The sequence below is a fragment of the Ostrinia nubilalis genome, chromosome 14 (genome assembly GCF_963855985.1).
Source record: "Ostrinia nubilalis chromosome 14, ilOstNubi1.1, whole genome shotgun sequence".
Taxonomy (NCBI): Eukaryota; Metazoa; Arthropoda; class Insecta; order Lepidoptera; family Crambidae; genus Ostrinia; species Ostrinia nubilalis.
The window spans coordinates 10,714,841-10,735,989 of NC_087101.1; the positions used below are offsets into that span (position 1 = coordinate 10,714,841).

Below are 21,149 nucleotides of genomic sequence, written 5' to 3' on the forward strand. Positions count from 1 at the left end.
GATGAAAATAAAGCCCAACTAGACTTTATTTTCTATTGGCGCGGTAGGTTTTCTTTTATTTTTCTTAAAAACCTACAGTTGATGATTCTGTGAATTAATGACTGTATAGTTTTACTTACTAATAGTATTTCATAGTTTCCTAAGTTTATGGTGCTTACTTATAATTATCGAGTTCAGCGTATGATTTTTTATTCCATTATTATTTTGTAATTTTCCTTACGGAATAAGAAATCATCCGCTTGGTATATTATCTTCGAACGTGTAGATAATTCTAAGATGTACTTCATGTTCAGCTCAAGTGCTCAAAAGATAGTAGGACCACCTTTGTAATTTTGTCGATAGTTGTATGCATTAGTTTTTAAGTTGTATTTTTATGAAATAAATTTTTTAATAAAACTTATGTATTTGGTTTTTTATTTGTATAAATAATTTGAAATAATAATGTACCCGTACCGTTATTGGTGCGGTAACGTTACTCGTTATAAAATATATTAAAGCGGTACTGCAACGTCGCTAAGGCAGTCGTTATTAAAAAGTTACGATCTTTTTTTTTTTTTTTAGCGCTACCCAATGGAAGTCCATAGATGCCGGAACTTTTACTATGAACTGACCAATCATAGGGCCGTTTCCTATCTGTCCCTGTCTCATCCCTGTCTCATCTGTATCTTTAGACATACTCTCTAATCTGTGAATTTGCCTTCGGCATTTCACAGAACAGCGAGCGTTTGTAAACTGACGACCTTGGAGTATGAGTATTCTTTGCTGACGACGCCGTTTGTAAAAAATGCTTACTCATACAATTTGCCTGCGACTAATCCATATCTATGACCGTGACTGCTTTATTATAAACCGTGAGCGTGACTCATATTCGTTATTTCGTAATAATTTACAATACATACTCTCTGTGTTGTTCTACTCTCAGTGACGATACGATAGCCATTTGAGTAGGGCATTTATTTCAATATGCGGAGAAGACAAGTGAATGCATTTTATTTCTTTACGCTTGACTTCAGAGAACGACAAAAGAAATTTGGAATTCAGTATGAAAACTTAAGAGAAGTCTCTGAAGCTGCAGGTCCTTCGTGGAGGGTAAATATTCATTTTCAAAATTTGTATCTTCCACTTGCATTTTCAATTATTTAAAATTTTTTTTTTTCATCAGGAGGCACCACCAGATGTACGTGCCCATTTTGAAGAAATGGCTCGCCCAAAAAAATTGAAAAGAAATGTACCTGTCCAATGTTCTGAGATAGAACGACAAGAGAGAGAGTTGCGTGAAGCAGAGGAAGCCGAGAGAGAGTACATTAATAATGTTATAAAATTGAAGTCTTTTAATTCAGGTAATGCATTTTTTATATTTTCATACACTTATTTACTAAATAATTACATTATTAAAAATGTATCACCATTTCATATTGAAGACAGACTGTGTGGTACAGGACAGTTTTTGCTTTGTAGATTTTTGCCTACTAAGCGGTAATTTAAATTATATTTATCAAGAAACTTAAGTAATAGTAAGTAAAGGATTTAAATTGAGTGCCACTTGTGGTCTAAACTGAATAAATATTTTTGATTTTGATTTGATTTTGAAACATTCACCAATAGCCATACCCATGTTTAGATAATACAGCTATTCTAAAAGTCTAAAAAATTGTGAAATTTGCGTTATATCTGGTAACAAAAAAGCAAAATCATCATATTTCATAATATTATTTAGTATTTTCTGGTAATCAATATTATCTTATACATATCATTAAATATTCATAATTAGTCTTCTAAGGTACAAATCAGCTCATTGTTAACAAAATAGAGCAATGTGGTTTTGGCAAAATTTCGTCATTTTTACGTTTGCGCATGTCTATTTTCTTTCACCGGTGACTGTCGACTGAATATTAGTGTGCTAAGAGGAGCAGAGTTCAATTACTCCAGCTACTGAGAGGTTCAACAGCACTCAGCTACGGGATAAATAACTGTACACAAAAATATGAAGGACGGGGTCAAATTGAGCCCTCCACATCCTCGACGGGTTAAAGATTTCTTTTGACATATGTGTACTTTAAACTTGTCTTATTAAATTTGAAATTTTAATGGATTTTACTAAGGTTTTAAAATATAATTCATTGCAGAAATTATACACGAGTACTTTTATTTGATGGATGTTAACTACTACTATAAGGTCAACTCGGATTACCTAATAGGGGAATGTACCGCTCTACGCTTCAATGTTAAAAATGGCATCAAAGATCAATTTCATGCTATGATCAACCCAGGTAATATAATTGTTCAACTTTTGTTACTTGCCACTGGGTCATATGACACAAGTTCTCTTTAAGTCAATAAAACTACTGTCAGACTTAAAGAACATAATTAATTATACAGCTTAGGTCTATAATAACTTTAAACTTGGGGTATTTGATAATAGTTTCACATGCAACTTCAAAATCTTGTACAGTTAACAGTACATTTTAATATGCAATGGGTTTAGTTTGATATGCTGTCATTATTATTAATATACATAATTATATTAATTGTAATTCAAATTCTAGGTCCAATACCAGTTGGATATGCTTATGATGTCAAAGTCGGAGCTCATGAACTTGGGCTGGATATGCCGGATGCAATTACTTATAAGACATTGCCATACATAGACACTTTAGCCATCATCGTCGACTACCTGAAGCATGGCCTTCCGACTTCTAGCAAGACAGTACCACCGATTTACACAATGCCAGAGAAGGTGCAACCAGTCCTGAATTTTATATTGCAAATGTGTGCAAAGACAGGTAAGTAATATAATTTTAATAACAACATTAATTAATCTGCTATCTTTTTAGATATTTTTTTTAACTATTTTTTAAAACTACCTTCATTTATGCACGAGCGTCATGAATATTGGACGATAAGCCCCGTCTTCGCTCTATAGCGATAGCGAATCGCGGCCACATAATGCGTTTTTTATTTTATTTAAAAAGATCGCCAACAAGTTTACACTAAACATAACTTTGTAAAGATTATAATGCTTTGATCTCCGAGAGTTCACCAACAGCGGAGCGAAGTTCATGCAAATTTACGCACGAAGCACCAAACTACACGCGAATACTTGGTTACATACATTGCGATATCGCGAATTTTCGTGTTATCGCTAAAATTCCTCTGATAAATTGGAGACTGTTCCGCTTTTACAATACAGACCTTTAGGCCCGGTTTCTACTAAGGCGAAGTGGAGCAGAGAAGTTTTTTGAGTAGCTAATCAGATTATTTGCACATCTCCACTCTGCTCCGCTTCGGTGGAAATGGATCGAGCGGAGAAGTGTCGGGAGTACTTGTTTTTCTATAGAATTTAACAGCGGCGCGGCCCGGAGACGAGAGGAGCGGTGTTTCTTAAATAGCAATAGACTGACAGCTCACAACTACGCACAGCTAACACCTCTCGTCTCCGCACCGCTCCGCTCTTCTCCGCTCCGCTTTGGTGGAAATAACCTACCAGCGTCGCCGCACATCTCTAGTCTCCGCACCGTACCACTACTGGAAACCGGCCTAATTTCCTGAGGGCTTAATGTGAGCTTACATCAAACGACGTCACTAGCTAGCCAGAAAAAAAATGAAGATATATGAAGATTTCAGTTTCCGTTAATAATCCGCTGTACAATCGACATTATTATTATGTACTTACATTTAATGACACTTTTTTACGCAGTCGACATCGAATGCGTTTGATTTAGAGTAGGCGCACACTGTTGATTTTTCGTCGGCCGATAGTTTAGTCGGGCTGTTGATCAGTATGCGCATGTATGGGAGTGCGCACACTACGCCGATTCAATTTGGCCGATTCTTCATACAATTTGAAATCGGGCACAACTATCGGCCAACTAAAAATCAACGGTGTGCGCCTACTCTTAGTGTCGGCGCAAATGGGCCACCGACCACAGCCACCGGTGGCCAGCGACGCCGCGACGGCGACTTAACACACTTTTTAATATAATAATATTTTGTATAGACGCACCGCACACGTGTATCTGGTGGCGGTCACTCGCTACAGTAGTGTCCGCGACTCGCCACTATACAAAAAGTGTGTTACTGTTAAGTCGCCGTCGCTGGCCACCGGTGGCTGTGGTCGGTGGCCCATTTGCGCCGAGCCTTAAACTCACACTACACTACCCTGCTGACGACGCCACCGTCCACAGGTGAAGACGACGGCATGTTCCGCGTGTACAAGCTTGACACGCTGTTCTACACGCTGCTGAATGGCATCAAGAACCGCGGCGACGAGGGATTCCCCCGCGAGTCGTTGGCGCTCGCGCAGCTGAAGAAGGACCCATTCCGGTACACGCCCGGCTTGGGGTGCCGGGTATGTTTCGTATATTTATTATCATCACATATACAGGGTGTCCCGTAATGTAACGTCAAGCCGGAACTGGGTGTTGAGGCAAGTTGTGCTGGTTATCAGAAAAATATAAAAAAAAATCTATGTGGCATATTTTAAAAATAATAGGCATTTAAAAAAAATCCAAAAATTCTACTCCAGGTGACGGTCCTTTTACTCGTGTTGCCACAAATCTTCACTTTTTCCAAATTTTTTTGTTATGTAACCCTGAATAATGCTTCTCTAAATTGTTATCAAAATTACAAAACCAGCTGCTCCAACTTGGATGAAAAAAATACATTATTCCCAAAAAAAATATCAAAATAAAAATTTTGCCTAGTTTAAACTGACTGTACTGAAAAAAAATTGTACTACGCGAGTGTGGCAAGTGACGTCATAATTTGGCGCATTTAGTAAGGATTCCAAAATGGTATAACACTTTGTAAAATCTTGCTGTAATGAGGATCATTTCGATTTTTAGCTGTGAATGCAGATTTATAGGGCTAAGAAATCCTTAATACACAGTCCAAAAATTTTTGTTCTACGACAAAAATTGACGAAGTTATGGCCAAATTACTAAAAAAGTTCACTGACCGCCCGGCGCGGGACCGTTGACGTCATTGTATCCGATCCGAACGCTGCCGGCGTACTGCGTGGATAGAAAATATTTTTTTCTAGCCAAACTATCAGTTTGAGAGAAAAACTTGTAATGACATATATTCATCAGAATAAAGTAAGCTATCGATAGGTAATTTTAAAAATAGAAATTGTGAAAAATAACGCAAAAAATCCATCCGCTCATGGAACGCAGAGACGCGATTGGGGTCTCCGCGGTGGTATATTTGGCGATTTATTCAAATAAAGTGTTCATAAGTGTTGTTAGAGTCATATCTTCTTCCAAGTAAAATATAAAAATGTATAAGTATTAATTTATTTACTTCTAACAATAAGGTATAGCTGAGGCAGATACACTCTGCCTAGGCTACAAGACATTTCTATGCAGATCATTTCGATGTACACGCAATACCTACCTGTTATTTAGTTTTTCTGAGTTAAACCTACGTACCTACCTATCTATTCGCCGTTCCCATGGGCGGACCAGCTGCTGCAGGAAAGGACAGCTGCTCCCTCCTGGAAATCTATTTAATCTTAGCCTAGAAGCTGGGTATGACTCCCCTGCCCCCCTCCTCTCCCTAGTTCATAAGCTGGGCATGACTTCCCCCTCGGCCAGAAGTTGGGTATGATTTACCCCCCCCCCCCCCCCCCAGGCCCGAAACTGGGTATGACTTGACCCCTCCCTCTCCCCCCAGGCCAGAAGCTGGGTAAGGCTTGCCCCTCCCCCCAGGCCATAAGCATAAGCTGGATATGACTCCCCTTTGGCCAGAAGCTGGGTATGACACCCCCCCCCCCCCATGCCAGAAAAGACAGAAACTGGGTATGACTTTACCCCCCCCCCTCCCTCCCCCCAGGCCAGAAGCTGGGTATTACATACCCGCCCCCCCCCAGGCCAGAAACTGGGTAAGGCTAGCCCCTCCCCCCAGCCCATAGAAACTGGTTATGACTTGACCCCCCCCCCCCCCCATCCCCCAGGCCAGAAGCTGGGTAAGGCTAGCTCATCCCCCCAGCCCATAAGCATAAGCTGGGTATGACTCCCCCTAGGCCAGAAGCTGGGTATTACATACCCCCCCTCCCCCCAGGCTAGAAACTGGGTAAGGCTAGCCCCTCCCCCCAGCCCATAGAAACTGGTTATGACTTGACCCCCCCCCCCCCCCCTCCCCCAGGCCAGAAGCTGGGTAAGGCTAGCTCCTCCCCCCAGCCCATAAGCATAAGCTGGGTATGACTCCCCCTAGGCCAGAAGCTGGGTATTACATACCCCCCCTCCCCCCAGGCTAGAAACTGGGTAAGGCTAGCCCCTCCCCCCAGCCCATAGAAACTGGTTATGACTTGACCCCCCCCCCCCCCCCCTCCCCCAGGCCAGAAGCTGGGTAAGGCTAGCTCCTCCCCCCAGCCCATAAGCATAAGCTGGGTATGACTCCCCCTAGGCCAGAAGCTGGGTATTACATACCCCCCCTCCCCCCAGGCTAGAAACTGGGTAAGGCTAGCCCCTCCCCCCAGCCCATAGAAACTGGTTATGACTTGACCCCCCCCCCCCCCCCCCCCCCCCCCCCCCTCCCCCAGGCCAGAAGCTGGGTAAGGCTAGCCCCTTCCCCCAGTCCATAAGCATAAGCTAGGTATGACTCCCCCTCGGCCAGAAGCTGGGTATGACTTACCCCCCCCCCCCAGGCCAGAATCTGGGCATGACTTGCCTCTCCCCCCCCTCCCACCAAGGCCAGAAGCTGGGTAAGGCTTGCCCCTCCCCCTAGGCTATAAGCTGGGTATGACTTATCCCCCCCCCCCCCCAGGCCAGAAACTGGGTATTAGCATCATATTATGTATTATTATGTTCAATACAAACAATCATTAAGTTACACTCACCCCAACCGCGTCTCCGCATTGCATCGAATCCTATGAAAATGTGGTTTTTGGACATAGCGATACTTAATTTTCACAATTTTTATTTTTTTAAATTACTGGTCGATAGGTTACTTTATTTTGATGAATAAATGTTATTAAAAGTTTTTTTCTAAAACTGATGGTTTAGCTGGAAAAAAATATTTTCCATCCCAATAGTACGCCGGCTGCGCTCGATTCGGATATAATGACGTCACGCGGCCCTGCGTACGTTGACTTTTAGCGGCAAAAACGGCCTATGTTTATTACTTAATATCTTCGTAAGTAATGGTCCGATTTGGATAATTCAAAAAGATATATCTTTCTTATGTCTTAAAGATTAACGTAGATACTAGTTTTATTCAATTTTCTACAATAGTACTGATCCTCATTGTCGACAATTTTTGTTTATTGGAAATAATCCCGTTTTTAACTTTATCTACCTTGGTTAAAAATATTATTCTAATGTGCCCAAAATTAAGTTTCTGGCTTAAGTGAGGTGGAGAAGCCATTTTAAAAGGTATGAGCGGGACGGAGAGGGCCATCTTACCAAGCAGGGATGTTATGGATATCCGTAACCGTAACCGAAACTATCGGATATCCGAAATAAAAAAATGTCCATAACCGTAACCGAAACTGATTCAAAAGTTACGGATAGTTTCGGATAAAGGCCAAACTGCAAAACTCTATGAAATTTGCAGTATACACGCCGCAGCTGCAATGCCGCGCTGCCGATTTCATAGTTTTGCAGTTTGCGGTTGCAGTTTGCGGTCTGCGGCCCGTCTTGGAATTGTACCTTAAATCTTAATATTTGTTACCAACTTGTCTGGCATTCGCTGGCACCATCTAATATGCCAGCCTGTTTTACCTTTATCATACATAGGTGTCGTCTTAGTTGGTACATAAAGTAGCTATGTGGGTCACGCTCACGCAGCATCTTGCTATTTGTATTATACCTACATTTTTGAAATTCTAATAATTCCGTAACCGAAATTATCCGAGACTTTCGGATAATCTGAAATGATTTCATATCCGTGACCGTAACCGAAACCGGTATAATATTATTCTAATATCGAATCCATAACCGAAACTTCATATCCTTATTATCCCTGTTACCAAGTACAAGTGCAGGCAGGGCAGGTAGTAAAGGCGCGCGCGCACGGGTGACTTTTGTCACAGTATGTCAACTACTAATTACTGTCATGGTGACAAAAGTTTCTGTGACTGATTGTACGGTAGTCAGTCACAGAAACTTGAATTTTGGTTTCATTAGAATAATAATTTTTAACCAAGGTAGATAAAGTTAAAAATGGGATTATTTCCAAAAAAACAAAAATTGTCGACAATTACAGCAAGAATTTACCAAGTGTTATACCATTTTGGAATCCTTACTAAATGCGCCAAATTATGACGTCACTTGCCATACTCGCGTAGTACAATTTTTTTTCAGTACATTCAGTTTAAACTAGGCAAAATTTTTATTTTGAAAATTTTTTTGGGAATAATGTATTTTTTTCGTCCAAGCTGGAGCAGCTGGTTTTGTAATTTTGATAACAATTTAGAGAAGCATTATTCAGGGTTACATAACAAAAAAAAAATTTGGAAAAAGTGAAGATTTGTGGCAACACGAGCAAAAGGACCGTCACCTGGAGTAGAATTTTTTGATTTTTTTAAATGCCTATTATTTTTAAAATATGCCACATAGATTTTTTTTTATATTTTTCTGATAACCAGCACAACTTGCCTCAACACCCAGTTCCGGCTTGACGTTACATTACGGGACACCCTGTATATATCACATCTAATATATAAAATTCTCGTGTCACAGTTTTCGTTGCCATACTCCTCCGAAACGGCTTGACCGATTTTGATGAAATTTTTTGTGCTTATCCGGTATCTATGAGAATCGGCCAACATCTATTTTGAATTATCATGAATAATATTAATTACTTATTTACCTCTCAGTGTCTTGAGGCAACTTAAAGTACATTCTGTGTTTTTATTATTATTTAGGCAGTTAAATACTGCACAGTATTTAGTACACCATTTTCTTTATTTTCTTCCATCATACACAAGAATACGCGTGCGTGAGTCAATGTTCGCTCGTATGTGAGGCCTTGTCGAATAGTATCCTGTAGGTGGGCCATCGTGCGTGTTTTGTTTTCGATGTAAACTCGCGGAGATGAAGAGGCCTGCTAATACTTTGAACTTGGCATAAAGAATCTTACAATTAGTTGGTAATTAGAATCTACTCAAATAGCCTCTTATTACAGCACCACGAGGACATAGACAAGGCTGCGGAGTGCACTTCCTCTCGCGTGAAGCGCTGGGCCTACACCATCATGGACAGCTGCTGCCCCGTGGTCGGCGTGGACATGCTGCCGTCGAAGCATGTCCCCGGCGACTTCGACCTGGACGTGAGTGTTGCAGGAGTCACTAGCACCGCGGGACATAGACAAGGCTGCGGAGTGCACTTCCTCTCGCGTGAAGCGCTGGGCCTACACCATCATGGACAGCTGCTGCCCCGTGGTCGGCGTGGACATGCTGCCGTCGAAGCATGTCCCCGGCGACTTCGACCTGGACGTGAGTGTTGCAGGAGTCACTAGCACCGCGGGACATAGACAAGGCTGCGGAGTGCACTTCCTCTCGCGTGAAGCGCTGGGCCTACACCATCATGGACAGCTGCTGCCCCGTGGTCGGCGTGGACATGCTGCCGTCGAAGCATGTCCCCGGCGACTTCGACCTGGACGTGAGTGTTGCAGGAGTCACTAGCACCGCGGGACATAGACAAGGCTGCGGAGTGCACTTCCTCTCGCGTGAAGCGCTGGGCCTACACCATCATGGACAGCTGCTGCCCCGTGGTCGGCGTGGACATGCTGCCGTCGAAGCATGTCCCCGGCGACTTCGACCTGGACGTGAGTGTTGCAGGAGTCACTAGCACCGCGGGACATAGACAAGGCTGCGGAGTGCACTTCCTCTCGCGTGAAGCGCTGGGCCTACACCATCATGGACAGCTGCTGCCCCGTGGTCGGCGTGGACATGCTGCCGTCGAAGCATGTCCCCGGCGACTTCGACCTGGACGTGAGTGTTGCAGGAGTCACTAGCACCGCGGGACATAGACAAGGCTGCGGAGTGCACTTCCTCTCGCGTGAAGCGCTGGGCCTACACCATCATGGACAGCTGCTGCCCCGTGGTCGGCGTGGACATGCTGCCGTCGAAGCATGTCCCCGGCGACTTCGACCTGGACGTGAGTGTTGCAGGAGTCACTAGCACCGCGGGACATAGACAAGGCTGCGGAGTGCACTTCCTCTCGCGTGAAGCGCTGGGCCTACACCATCATGGACAGCTGCTGCCCCGTGGTCGGCGTGGACATGCTGCCGTCGAAGCATGTCCCCGGCGACTTCGACCTGGACGTGAGTGTTGCAGGAGTCACTAGCACCGCGGGACATAGACAAGGCTGCGGAGTGCACTTCCTCTCGCGTGAAGCGCTGGGCCTACACCATCATGGACAGCTGCTGCCCCGTGGTCGGCGTGGACATGCTGCCGTCGAAGCATGTCCCCGGCGACTTCGACCTGGACGTGAGTGTTGCAGGAGTCACTAGCACCGCGGGACATAGACAAGGCTGCGGAGTGCACTTCCTCTCGCGTGAAGCGCTGGGCCTACACCATCATGGACAGCTGCTGCCCCGTGGTCGGCGTGGACATGCTGCCGTCGAAGCATGTCCCCGGCGACTTCGACCTGGACGTGAGTGTTGCAGGAGTCACTAGCACCGCGGGACATAGACAAGGCTGCGGAGTGCACTTCCTCTCGCGTGAAGCGCTGGGCCTACACCATCATGGACAGCTGCTGCCCCGTGGTCGGCGTGGACATGCTGCCGTCGAAGCATGTCCCCGGCGACTTCGACCTGGACGTGAGTGTTGCAGGAGTCACTAGCACCGCGGGACATAGACAAGGCTGCGGAGTGCACTTCCTCTCGCGTGAAGCGCTGGGCCTACACCATCATGGACAGCTGCTGCCCCGTGGTCGGCGTGGACATGCTGCCGTCGAAGCATGTCCCCGGCGACTTCGACCTGGACGTGAGTGTTGCAGGAGTCACTAGCACCGCGGGACATAGACAAGGCTGCGGAGTGCACTTCCTCTCGCGTGAAGCGCTGGGCCTACACCATCATGGACAGCTGCTGCCCCGTGGTCGGCGTGGACATGCTGCCGTCGAAGCATGTCCCCGGCGACTTCGACCTGGACGTGAGTGTTGCAGGAGTCACTAGCACCGCGGGACATAGACAAGGCTGCGGAGTGCACTTCCTCTCGCGTGAAGCGCTGGGCCTACACCATCATGGACAGCTGCTGCCCCGTGGTCGGCGTGGACATGCTGCCGTCGAAGCATGTCCCCGGCGACTTCGACCTGGACGTGAGTGTTGCAGGAGTCACTAGCACCGCGGGACATAGACAAGGCTGCGGAGTGCACTTCCTCTCGCGTGAAGCGCTGGGCCTACACCATCATGGACAGCTGCTGCCCCGTGGTCGGCGTGGACATGCTGCCGTCGAAGCATGTCCCCTGCGACTTCGACCTGGACGTGAGTGTTGCAGGAGTCACTAGCACCGCGGGACATAGACAAGGCTGCGGAGTGCACTTCCTCTCGCGTGAAGCGCTGGGCCTACACCATCATGGACAGCTGCTGCCCCGTGGTCGGCGTGGACATGCTGCCGTCGAAGCATGTCCCCGGCGACTTCGACCTGGACGTGAGTGTTGCAGGAGTCACTAGCACCGCGGGACATAGACAAGGCTGCGGAGTGCACTTCCTCTCGCGTGAAGCGCTGGGCCTACACCATCATGGACAGCTGCTGCCCCGTGGTCGGCGTGGACATGCTGCCGTCGAAGCATGTCCCCGGCGACTTCGACCTGGACGTGAGTGTTGCAGGAGTCACTAGCACCGCGAGTGCTAGCAATGAGAATAGACAAAACGAAGCGATAATCATGGGAGGTGGAAGGAAGAGCCCCTTCCCCTAAAAATTATAAAAGTTTTGTCCATATATCAGGGTCTAAGCACGATGATTAGCTGTAAACATTGAATTTTCGGATAGTTCCAGTTTATTCTGTAACCTATTATTGGTACCGTTTGAAAGAGCTCGTGAAGCACTTTCAGGATCAGTAACCAGTTTTTCGATATCTTGTATAGTTTAGAAATAATCGATTGAGATCACTTATCGTTTCCACCCTGTATAATACTACTACTTTATAAATGGTGTTCCAAACTTACTAATTATGTCGTTTTTTCCAGACCATCATAAATTTTAGAGAGCAAAAGAAAGAAAGAGCTGGGCCATCAGTTGCTGTTCCTCGGGTAATTAGGTTTTATTTAACTTTATTTGTTTTCAAGCTAAAAACGCGTGATAAAGAACTTAATTATTATAGACAAAAAATTACGTATTACCTATTATGTTTATGATATGAATTGCTACTGCTTTTGTTTATAGTGCGGGGAACCTTCTAACGCCTCAGCCAGCGATATCAATCAGTCTTCGTTCAACGAGTCTGCTAATAGTAAGTGTTTGTTTTAAAATGTAATCGACAATATAACTGTTATTTTTAAAGTAATGCCACAGAATAATAATAAGTACGTACAGAAGTTTTACTTCGCGAAGGTATTTAAAAAAATGTATGCTCAATGTCATTAACAATATGGTATAATTTAGCCTGTCTCAAGAGTCAAGCACCATTTTGTTGACAAACGTCAGTGATCGGCACTGCGCCGAAGCTATAGGGCTGACTTCGGTAAAATGATGTGACGTGAGGTGCCAAACTGCGGAAAATGGCGGAGGAAATACATGATTTATACCTAAATTCTTTAGAAATTTCCTCAAATGTAAACAAACACTTGTGCACACAATAACACCATAATCACTTACGTGTTCATAATATCATACACATTATTTCACAAGCCCATGAAACCAACTTTATTCTCACGATTATACAAGTTTGGAATTAATCTTTAAACAAATTATTTTAGCAAAATATGTGGACGTTGAAAATTTGTGAGACTTGTCAAATTGACTTGAAGTTTAAAATTATGTGTTATCTCCATGTTGTCTCTGACACATCAGTGTTGTAACCTGTAAGTCATAGACAATAATCGGTAAATTTAATCGTTTTTATTTCAATTATTCAATCATTTTTATTACTGATTGCATTTAAATAGATTTAAATAGGGTCTTAATCAACAATGTATTTTTTCTTCATTGAATGTACTACTAATTGTTTAATTCACTGCATTATAAAGCATTATGAATTCTTTCTATAGGTACGTAAGTACTACAATAATTTCAATCCGCGATTAACGAGAGGTTTTGTCGCCTCACTAGGGCACAGATTATAAATGTTTTAATGTCAGTTGGCCATATTTGTTTACATATAGGAAAATTTCTAAAGAATCCGACTTTAGCATGAATTATTAAATTGATAGTATAAAGTTTTGTCCACTGATGGACAAAGGCCACCTCCAAGGATTTCCATAACGACCGGTCCAGCGTTGCCCGCATCCAGGTGCGACCGGTAACCTTCACCAGATCGTCGCTCCACATGGGGGGCCTGTCGCAGAACTGGTCGTTATGGAAATCCTTGAGGGAGACTTTTTTCACCATCCAATGCCCGTTTTCACCATCAATCCCTTATTTTTAAGTGACCCCTATGGTAAGACATTACAGGAATTTTGTATTCATAGGGGTCACTTAAAAATTAAGGATTGATGGTGAAAACCGACATAAGACTGACTTGGGACATAATTACGGGTCGTAACGTAACTGCTGATCTATTGACACAATCCTTGAATGCTTTTTCAAATGTATTTTACTCGACAATTCGCCTTTCAGCATTCGTTAGTGCGATGTTGCCATGTACCTTTTCATATGGCACTTCTGAATATTATTTTACCTGCATGCATTTGTTTTGTTACTTTTTCTTGCGCAATGCGAGTTACCTACCTACAATATAAATTGTATTTTTGTTCATTCCAGGCCGTGGCTTAGCGAGCAGCTTAAACAAAATGCATATTGGTAACCAAAGAAGTAAACGTAGACACCTTTAATCTCGTCTTGACCTGTACTCAATCTTGACTGCTAACTTTATTTTAAGACTTCCTCTTGTGCTGTAGGACTTAGATACAAATATTCTATTAATATTTACACTTCGTGTATCTAATACACTTTAGTCAGGACTTAAGGCGATTAGAGTCCTCAATCCGCGTCAAATGGGCATTTTGTAAAGCCTACTCCTCTTTTACTGCTGGACAGAAATAGTTGAAAAAAATATGTGTTTTGCGCATCTACAATTCATTCAAATTTGAGTATTTTGGAAGCTTGCTAAGAGCATTAATTATTATTAAGTGGGCTAGTAGTATTTTTCCCGCCGCTTTTACATTCTCATTCGTTCATAGACTTGCATGTACTAAAGTGATGAAATTAAAGTTTTGTTATGTTAAAAATTACGTAAATTTGTAGTTGAAAATGAAGAATAATAACAAAGCGTTAACGATTCACGATGACATTCGATAGACGTATTGCTTCGTTTTTAAGCGCGATTGGTCCAATCGTCAAAAATACACAAATTCGCGATTAGTCCAATTCGCGATTGGTTTAATTCGCTATTGGTCCAATTCGTAATTGGTCCAAAATGAAAGAAATAAGGAGGTTATTCAACTTTTACTAACTTTACTTTTTTTTGTAGAATGAATTGTAGATGCTACAGTACTGTACTACAGTTTTTGTAGATGCGCAATCGTTATAAATAAAACAATAAGAATATCAATACATTTTGATAGTTATTTCGTGTAATAAAGATACGTTCATTTAAAATAATCACGAACAAGACGATGAATTATTTTATGTAAATTATGAATAACGGAAGTAATTGGTATGAAAGAAGTGCTAAAAGATATGAAATTTTGTTTAGTTTCTAAAATCAATCGAGTTTAAAAACAAAATCTTTTGTCTCCTATCGAAAGTGAAGGAACAAGAGTTTGCCAGTGTGTTATATCTAGGCTTAAGTTTTAAATAATACAATTTTTATGTTATTGTTATTAGTTTTTCTAAACCAAAGCTATGTCATGTCATTAATATTTATTTAGAACAGATTTATATATAAACTTTATTTTAACACATTATAAATGTTAAGCCTAACTAGTTTAAACATGTCCGTCCTATCAAGACCGATGTCATTATTTTTAAGGTAATTGTTCAAAATTCAAAATATGTATTTATTGCTTACTAAGTGACAATTATTTGTAATGGTGTAAATTACATAACGAGCTTTATATATTATAGATATACAGGACCTTAAAAACTTAGTTACCTGAGTGGTATCGCAATAGAGTAGGCGGCTATTTAAACATTAATGGTAGTATTATTAATATTAATTAACTATACTCAACATCAAATAAATCGCACCTTCCGCGACGCGAACTTAAAAGATTTTCTTCTGACACAATCGTGGTGCCCCAACAATATTGGTGTTATTTAAAAGCCCAATAAATAAACTGAAAGAAAAACTCGTTTAATTTTTTTATAAAGAATTAACAGGTACCATAAATGTGACTTGAAAAAAGGCCTCACTTGGGGCTCACCTCTGGGACCAAGTAGACCAATTTTTGTGGTTATAAAACCAAATAATAATCTCACGTGTCCTTTTTAACAGATGGATAGAAATTAATCCCAATTTAACAGTTTTATAGCCATAAAAGTTGATTCAAGCGTAACTACCTATTTTTTGAAGAAGTGACTGTGTCCTTCTAAAGACACATTTTTGGGGTAAAAAACTTTCCTTTAATGAAATGAAGTTTACAACTAGGCTTTCAAATGGTACCAATGTTGGTGGGAAGTGGGGATGCATACGTTTGATAAGTGCTTGTCGCGGGAGGTGCGATTTATTTGATGTCGAGTGTATACAGTGTGAGTCACGTTAAAGTGTACATATGAAAATAGATGAAACTAAACCTATTTTTATGGACAAAAAAGAGGTCAAATTTTTTTTGAGATTTTATTTTAATTTTTTATAGAATTTTTTTTCTTCCAATTACTTATTGTAAAGAAAACGTAATAACTTTTAAACTAAGCGGTATATCCTGATAAAAAACCGGCCAAGTGCGAGTCGGACTCGCGCACCGAGGGTTCCGTACCATTGATTTATGAAATTAAAATTATAATTTTTAATTTAAGTTATTAGTATGAAAGATTACGCGGTAATAAGCGGTTTACGATTTACGAGGTATTAAAAAAAACTACTTACTAGATCTCGTTCAAAACAATTTTCGTTGGTAGTTTTTATAGTAATGTACAGTCACGGAATGAAAAGGTTCGTCAGTTTTCAAATTGATTCTTTCAACGAATCGCGAGCACATATTACCTTTTGAAACTATGTTACAGAATAATCTCGAGTTAGAGAAAATTATCTTTAACTGTTCGCCAGTAAAGTTCAAAATTATTCAGATCAAAGTTGTTTTTGATTTAACTTGTCAAGAAGATTATTATGATTGATAAACTAAAACCTTCTTGTTGGTTCAACCTGCCATTATCTATTAAATAAAAAAACTACATTTTGTAACATTGCACTGATGATGATGGGATAGAAAAATAAACAAGCAAAACCTTATTCGTTAGCAAACGTCATACTTATTTAAATGTTAGCAGCACTGTGTCTTGCACGGTGATGTTGGCAGGTTTGACTCTTACAGTACCTAGTGCAAGCGAAAACCGACACTAAGGTGACGAACCTTTTCATTCCGCGACTGTACATCATGTTTTTTTTAGATTTTTCATTTTGTTATTTTAGAAGTTAGAGGGGGGGGGGGACCAACTTTTTTCCACTTTGGAAGCGTCTGTCACGCAAACTATTCGGTTTAGAAAAAAATGTTTTAGAAACCTCGATATCATTTTTGAAGACCTATCCATAGATACCCCACACGTATGTGTTTGATGAAAAAAAAAGTTTGAGTTTCAGTTCTAAGTATGGGGAGCCCCCAATATTTATTATTATTTTTTTATTTTTGCATCAAAATCTTAATGCGGTTCACAGAATACATCCACTTACCAAGTGACATCTTTTAGTAATAAATACTTTTTTACTTTACTATCTGTTTACGGTAGGTACTTTTTAATGATACTTACGCTTATTACACTTGCGTAGCTACTAGGACCTGTGATACTACATTGTGATAGAATAATGATTATGCGTAAAAGCATGGTTTAGTTAATAATGTTTAATAACCTAGGTTCTGTAAGATTATTTATTTTTCGGAAAGAAAGTAATTCGTGTAAAGGGTTTTTTTATTAATGACAGCGTAATTAATTAGTTTTTAGAACAAAAACTATACTGGTAAGGTGATATTAAGGTGTAAGTGACTAATTTAAGTACTCGTACTCATTTCATTTTTACAAACTGGGTAGAATTGGATTAAGCTTAGTGCAGTCGTAGTCGTTGAACTCACAGTAGAGTTGAATGACTCATGGGCGATCGCGGGTTGCGGGGCGTGGGGGCAGCGCCCGAGCGTGTGCGCGTGTTAGAGTATAATATGTTACGGTTAATGTGATAAATTGAAAATTATGAATAAACGCCGGTTATTATGAATAATTACCGACAGGCTTGGTAAAAGTGATAAATTAATAACATTTATCAGTGATTATTTCATAATGTAATCTTATTACTAACAAATACCATAAAAGAGAACACCGGCTCGTGTACAGCCTCATATTTTGAACGTTTTAATATCATATATTAATATAATTTGGCAAAATGAGTTTGGAATGTTTTTTGCATAACATTACCTTGCCATAATGCCTATAACACATTGTTTTGATTTAAAGTGAAAAATAGGATAAGGTGCGGCGGGCCGCCTATTTAGTTTATATGTTACGGTTAATGTGATAAATTGAAAATTATTAATAATAACCGGTTATTATGAATAATTACCGACAGTCGCGGTGAAAGTGATAAATTAATCACATTTAACAGTGATTATTTAATAATTAGTACTAACAAATTTCATAAAAGAGAACAACATCTTGTGTACGTGCTCGTGTACAGCCAAACTTTAGAACGTTTTGATATCATATATTATTATAATTTGGCATAATGAGTTTGGAATGTTTCTTGCATAATATTACTTTTCCATAATGCCTATAACATAATGTTTTGATTTAAAGTGAAAAATAGGTTAAGGTGCGGCGGGGGTGGCCCTTGGGCCACCCCTAAACCGCCTATTTAGTTTTATACACACATAAATGACCTCATATTAATCACATTCACCAAATCATGCGGTAATTATTCATAATAACCGTCGATTATTCATAATTTTCACATTTATCACTTTGACCGTAACATATATATTGTTTAATCATACTATTATTATGCTTGTTATGCTATTTATATTTTATTATTATTGTGATGTGATTTATTGTGATATTGTATTAACACCTGGCTATGTGGCTGCGCTAGGCCTATTTATATTGACACCTTGCTAATTGATGGTGACTTGCCACGGGGTCGCACTATGAACCAAAAGCCCAATCTAGCTGGACAAAAAGGGTCATCGCATATCTTTCATTCGTTTAGCAAAAACGATAGCTTAATAACCAGAGGTTACGATTCAGTCATTATTTTTAGCAACTATCCTCTGATAATTTAGTAATTTTAAGACGAACTTGAACAAGTGAGTATTTTACGATCAAATTATTCACTTTCTTGAGGTTGATATATCAGTGTCTCCTGATTAATTCTAATACAATTGTGAAAATTTTTGTTATGGATCGTGAAGTAGAAGGTACGTATTACATATCAAACCAAAAAAATGTTCCTAAAGTCTATTAATTAATTAAGATACATGTAGAAATAAAATGAAAATTCGTATTTTTTCACGTTTTTCTGTATTTGCGAGACCAGGAACTACATGGCCCCTCATGTCCCCGGGCTGGATTTTATGTGAGCTTCAAAAAATAGTAGGTTGTAGACAGCACACTGAAGCACAACTTTGATTTTTTTGCAGAAAACGTAGTGGCGGTGACCAGAAGCGAGTTTTATTACGAATGGTTAAAACACACAAAAACAATACAATTTCAGGACTATTCCATTATTTCTTAGCTAGATAAGACTAAAAAGAGGTGATGGAGTGTTGTTTAAGAAACATTATAAAGAATTTAGTCAGATTAGCTCAAAATTAGGCAAAAAATGGGTTTAGTTTGGTAAAATTCGGGACGATTTTGTGACAAGGCCGATTGGTGTTGAATGGCTGAATGGTGAAAACTTCAAATTGACACACGTGTTTTGCATCCATCTACGTCATCTTCAGAAAGTCAATCTAGTATGTACTTCAAGTCCTGGTCGCCCAAAGATTGACTTCGTCCAAACCGCGTTCAAAACAAAAAGAAGACGAAACGAGTTGACGATTTATTTAAGTCCTACAGTACTTACTGACGATTTGGTAATGGCCGCCCAAGTATTGTTATAGTTTTATTTAATTTCCATTATTTATTAACCAGCTGTGCTCGCGTCTTTGTATGCGTAAAAATAGTTTAAATAATACTTCGGGTTTTTGCAAAATTTTTCTTTACTGCTCCACCCCTATTGGCTGTAGGGTGTTATATCGACTAATGCCTTTCTTGATAAATGGGCTATCCAATACAAAAATAATTTTTCAAATCGGGCTGTAGCTTAGTTCCTGAAATTAGCGCGTTTAACCAAACAAACAAGGTCTTCAGCTTTGTAATTTTCAGTATAGAAAGCCATCTTTAAAAGTAATTAGGCTTAGGTTTAGCATTATACCTTAGTACTTTTACAGAACTAGTGCAAAGATGTTAAAATATCAAGTACCAGTATAAAAAAACAATAATTTACCTTAACTAACAAGTCCAGTTTAACTAGACCTCCATACGCGTACAAAATGTTTAATAAAGAGGGTCAGCTTATGCTGGTTTTTAGTTTTATAATTATTAAAAGCTTTCTGTTCATTTTTTTAACATATTATATCAAAGTAAGAGTTTTTAAAGCGTTTAGTACCTATTCCAAGCCTTAAATAATTTTGTCCAGCTAGATTGGCCTTTTGGTTCACAGTGGGTCGGGTCGGTAGTTTGTTGACCAGTATAAAGAAGGATAATGTTTATAGTTGCCGGTTATGTTATGGTACAAAACCTAAGTCATAACCTAACCTAAACCTAAGTCTTAACGTAACCTAACTTAGAACTTGTATTCTGTGTGTTTCATTATAAATACTGGTTATACAAAATACCGTCAAAATGCTAATAATAAATAAGACGTAATAATTGATTGCTGCTAGATTACTCATTTTAATGTAAGTTATAAAGTGTTGTATCTGGTTGGAAAAGAGGCTGATCAAGGTGACTGAGTTTCTTCCGCCACTTCTTCTCAGCACCAGCCCATGTTATCCCGAAGTGGTGGTAGGGCAAGCTATATTTGGGACGTGTATAAGTGCCCTGGAAAGGGGATTTATACTGAATAAAGTATTTGAATTGGAATTTGGATTTTTAATTTGGAACTTGCTTATTTATTAAATTACAGTATTATATTATATAAAAATGAAACCCGTTTTCCGTTGTCACGACATAACATGAAAACGGCTTGACCGATTTGGCTGATTTTTTTTTGTAGTTTTCTAATACTCTGTACAAGGTTTTTACGGAAAAAATATAAAGAAAATCTACGCTAAGGCGGTACGAAGTTCGCCGGGTCAGCTAGTAGTCTTATATATTTCCACAGTATAATACGATACGATAGGAACATAACAAAGTATTTATGCTAGATGTTGCTAATTTTTATACTTCTTTTGTGGTAACTATAATAATTATAGAATCTGCTTTAATGAATTAATATTTCTTAACTCAAATGTTATCCTTTTATTATTAACTAGCGGCCGCCCGCGACTTCGTACGCGTGGATCCCGTTTTACCCCCTTCATCTATCTTACGCGGCTTAGATTTTTTCATACAAATGTTTTTTCCCGCTAACTCCCGTTCCCGTGGGAATTTTGCAATATCCTGTTGTAACTAAGCTTTAAGTTTACTAAGATACCTGCATGCCATATTTCAAGCGTCTATCTTAAGCGGTTTAGATTTTTTCATACAAATGTTTTTTCCCGCTAACTCGCGTTCCCGTGGGAATTTTGCAATATCCTGTTGTAACTCAGCTTTAAGTTTACTAAGATACCTGCATGCCAAATTGCAAGCGTCTAACTAAAGCGGTTTAGATTTTTTCATACAAATGTTTTTTCCCTCTAACTCCCGTTCCCGTGGGAATTT

The 21,149-nt window shown here is 40.3% G+C and overlaps 1 protein-coding gene across 1 annotated transcript; it reads left to right on the plus strand.

Moving 5' to 3' along the window:
• The first annotated feature begins 696 nt into the window (after window positions 1–696).
• On the plus strand, window positions 697–20,369 carry LOC135078149 (protein maelstrom homolog). The gene is made up of 9 exons (XM_063972732.1): window positions 697–1,089; window positions 1,163–1,340; window positions 2,127–2,270; window positions 2,547–2,783; window positions 4,185–4,348; window positions 9,127–11,760; window positions 12,134–12,196; window positions 12,330–12,396; window positions 13,866–20,369. The coding sequence occupies exons 1-6, from the start codon at window positions 964–966 to the stop codon at window positions 9,457–9,459; spliced, it is 1,182 nt and encodes a 393-aa protein (XP_063828802.1). The 5' UTR covers window positions 697–963; the 3' UTR covers window positions 9,460–11,760; window positions 12,134–12,196; window positions 12,330–12,396; window positions 13,866–20,369.
• The last annotated feature ends 780 nt before the right edge of the window (window positions 20,370–21,149 follow it).